This window comes from Cucurbita moschata, unplaced genomic scaffold (genome assembly GCF_002738365.1).
Source record: "Cucurbita moschata cultivar Rifu unplaced genomic scaffold, Cmos_1.0 Cmo_Scf00064, whole genome shotgun sequence".
NCBI lineage: Eukaryota > Viridiplantae > Streptophyta > Magnoliopsida > Cucurbitales > Cucurbitaceae > Cucurbita > Cucurbita moschata.
In genome coordinates this window covers 194,527-197,936 of record NW_019268580.1, presented here as the reverse complement: position 1 = coordinate 197,936, position 3,410 = coordinate 194,527, and the positions used below count along the sequence as shown (strand labels likewise).

General features: G+C 40.8%; 1 protein-coding gene across 1 annotated transcript; it reads left to right on the top strand.

The window, feature by feature from the left end:
* Positions 1–490: 490 nt before the first annotated feature.
* On the top strand, positions 491–2,954 carry LOC111437571 (probable membrane-associated kinase regulator 2). Its single transcript, XM_023075596.1, has 2 exons — positions 491–2,149; positions 2,255–2,954. Exons 1-2 carry the CDS (start codon positions 841–843, stop codon positions 2,284–2,286), a joined length of 1,341 nt encoding a protein of 446 aa, XP_022931364.1. The 5' UTR covers positions 491–840; the 3' UTR covers positions 2,287–2,954.
* Positions 2,955–3,410: the final 456 nt, after the last annotated feature.

Sequence of the window (3,410 nt, the reverse complement as noted above, 5' to 3'; positions counted from 1 at the left end):
GAAGGAAGGAGAAAGTGGGGAATTTTATGCAGTTGGAAGCTTTTCAATGAATTATGAAAAATATTAACCTTTTTTTTTTTTAAATTCTTTGAGAAATGGAGCCGATGGGTACTGTTCGCAGGCAACCCCTGAGAGGCCCATTTAAGATTCGGAGAGGCTATCGTCTCAGGACAAAGGGGCCCACTTCATCATATTATTATGGGAAATTGGACTCCAAACCCAAAAATAGTAAATAATCCAATTTTTTTTTTTTATTATCTATACCCAAATTTGGTGTTAATATTGTCTTCAAAATTCAACCCTAATATAAATTTTTATTAAATTTAAATTATACGCTAATAAATTTTTTAAAAAAAGTATATATATATATATATATTTCATATTTATAGAGAAAATAATGGACGGTAAAAACTAGAATTATAAACTAAAAAAATTGAAAATTTTGAAAATTAAAGTAAACCCTAATTAAAAGGTTGGGAGTTGACATGTCTCCACCCATTTAATTTTGACCCCAATAATGAATTCTGCCATCATCAATTTAATTGAAAGCAGAGTTAAGGTTGTGAAGAAGATATAATGGAGATGGAGAAAATAAACGTAAAAATGTTATCTTTCTTCTTTGGTAAAGAAAGGTATTTCTTTACCAACTCTGTGACACACTCCCATTTTCAGACCTGCAAAGTGCAACAACCATTACCATCGTCCTTCTCCTGAAACCTCTGACTGACCTCGACCTCAAGGGACCTCCTTTTCCCCCTTATCTTTTACTTGCTTCTCTTTTCCTTTTTACCCCCTTCTTCTCTAAACCTAACCCATTCCTCTATTCTGGCTCTCCCAACCATGGAAAGCTTCAGCTTGCTCAAATACTGGAGAGGGGGCGGCGGTGCTACTTCTGCTGTTGCTGCTGCTGCCTCTGCTGATTTTGCTTTTAATGGAAATTCCTCTGCTGCCGGCGCTGTCAGTGTTGTCACCGCCGTGCCGCAGAACCAGGCGGAAAGTGATGAGGAGAATGATGAGGATGATGGGCCGTTCTTTGATTTGGAGTTTGCTGTTCCTGATGAGGATGAGAGTCGAAAACAGGGGGGAAATGATGAGGGGAGGAGAAACTGTGCTGATGGAAGTGAAGAAGAGGAAGAAGATGATGATGATGATGAAGAAGAAGATGGGGATTCGGATGGTGAGAGAGAGTTCAACTTCACGCTGTCATCTGGTTCTAGCAACGAACATTCCGATGCCAATCTCGCGTTTTCTCCTTCTGATGACTTGTTTTTCAAGGGAAAGCTTGTCCCAGTTGAAGCCTCCTCCAATGGCGGTTCTGAACCAAACGTCAGGCCGCAGCTTCGTGTCACATTGTTGAAATCAGCTGCCAAGTTTAGGGTATTCATGTCGGGTCTCAAGAAGTCGAAATCGAACGGGGAAAAGAAACCAGAGACGGATGGATCTGTGGGGGAAATGACCAAAACTGAGATGAAGGAAGAGACGACGGAAATCCCACCGGAGAAAAACGAGAACCAACCGGTAAAAGAACAGAGCCAGACGAAAAGTAAGCTTTTCGCTGTGAAACTTAAGGTGGAGGAAGTTCCGATCATGTCTCTGTTTACCAGAGACAACAGTTCAAGAGGCTCCGGAGGAACTACCAGCAGCAACAACAACAACAACAACAACAAACCCCAGAAACAAAGCTCCGATGAACTAACTTCGGAGGAAAATCGATTCTCCAAAGACGTAATAATGCAAAAGTACTTGAAGATGGTGAAGCCTCTGTACATTCGGGTTTCAAGGAGATACGGCGAGAAGTTCAGGCTATCCGGGCAGCTTATTTTGGGGGCAGCCGGAGCCAAGTCCGGTTCACCACCACCCACCTCCCCGCCGTTGGAGAAACCCGTGACAGAGACAGAGACACAGACACAGACAGAAGGTGTGCAAGTGCAAGCCCCAACAACCACCGCCAACAGCAAGGGCAGGACCATGCCGGCTAAGCTAAGAGTAGTTTGCAAGCATTTGGGGAAAAGTCGGTCAGCTTCCTCCGCCGTAGCAGCGGCGCCACCAGGGATGGCTCCCTCGAGAAGGGACGATTCGCTTATCCAGCAACAAGACGGAATCCAGAGCGCGATTCTCCATTGCAAGAGATCCTTCAACGCATCTCGAGGTGAATAAAACTGTCAACTATTCCGTTACTTGTATTAAAAATTAACCCTTTTCTTCCTTCTTCTTCTTCTTCTTCATTAAAACGGATAATTTCTTTCAATGACAGATTCAGAGTCTTCCCTGCTATCAAGTCAGTAAGCGACACTCTGCGTGAGAAACCTTCAGATTTAACAGAAAAACAATGATCAGATTAAAGCCGACAGAAACGGCGGGAAATTTTTGGTCGATATCCTGAAGATTTCTCTCGCTTTATATATAAATATGTGTAGTATATGTAACATATGCAGCTGTGTTGGGTTAGGATTGAATTCCTGGGGTGGCTTCTAAGTAAAAGTTTAATCTTTCCATTGAAGGGAAAAGAGAAGAGGGAAGAAATATTGGATTGTATGCGTTTATTGTAACCAGTAGAAAGATACACACAATCCAAGAGCAGTTGTCCCTAAGTATGTGATTTTTCCTTTGCCTATCCCAATTGGAGCTGAAAAACCACTGAGCTCAAGTGGGTGCTATGAAACTGTGTTGCTTTTTTTGGCTTTTGAGATTGGTAAAGGATGTGGGTCTTAACTTAGGCTGTTCTCTGTGGCAAAAAGTGGTGTGTTTAGTGGTCAGAGAAGTGGGGAAAAGTGGGTTTTACTTAAATAGTGAAAATGAGTTTCTTTCTTTGTTCTGTTTTCTTTTCTTTCTCTCCATTTCTTGTTTTATCCAATGGATTATGGTCTAAAAGTAAGAAGAAAGGGAAGCATGTGGGGATTTATTGAATGCCTTTATGGAGGTTAATGATGATGGGTCTCCATATTCATGAATCAGTTGAAATCTTGAGCTAAAGTTTTTAAAATATTAGGTATTTATATATAGATTCAATTCTGTCTTTTCAAGACATAAGGTTTTGATTTGGTCCCATGAGAATCACTGCTTCTGGGAATGCTATCTTGTTCCATATCATGGTTGTTGTTTCTTTCTATAATTCATTATCTTTTGGAGTACATATAAACGTATTATTGTCTCAATGGATGGTGGAGATTTTTTCCAACAGAGGGTTCGGACCTTTCTGAGTTCTGTTTCTTTTTCTCCTTCTAAGTTGTTCTGCCCTTACTATTTACTCTAAAAAGCTAAACTGTGTGATAGAAGTTTTCTTGCTTAAAATCTTCACCATTCATTGGAAGAAGAAGAAGAAGAAGAGTTGAATGAAGGAGGCAGAAACTTACAAGATCTCACAAGTATAATGATTCAGACTCCGCTTTGATTGTACTGTACAACAACCC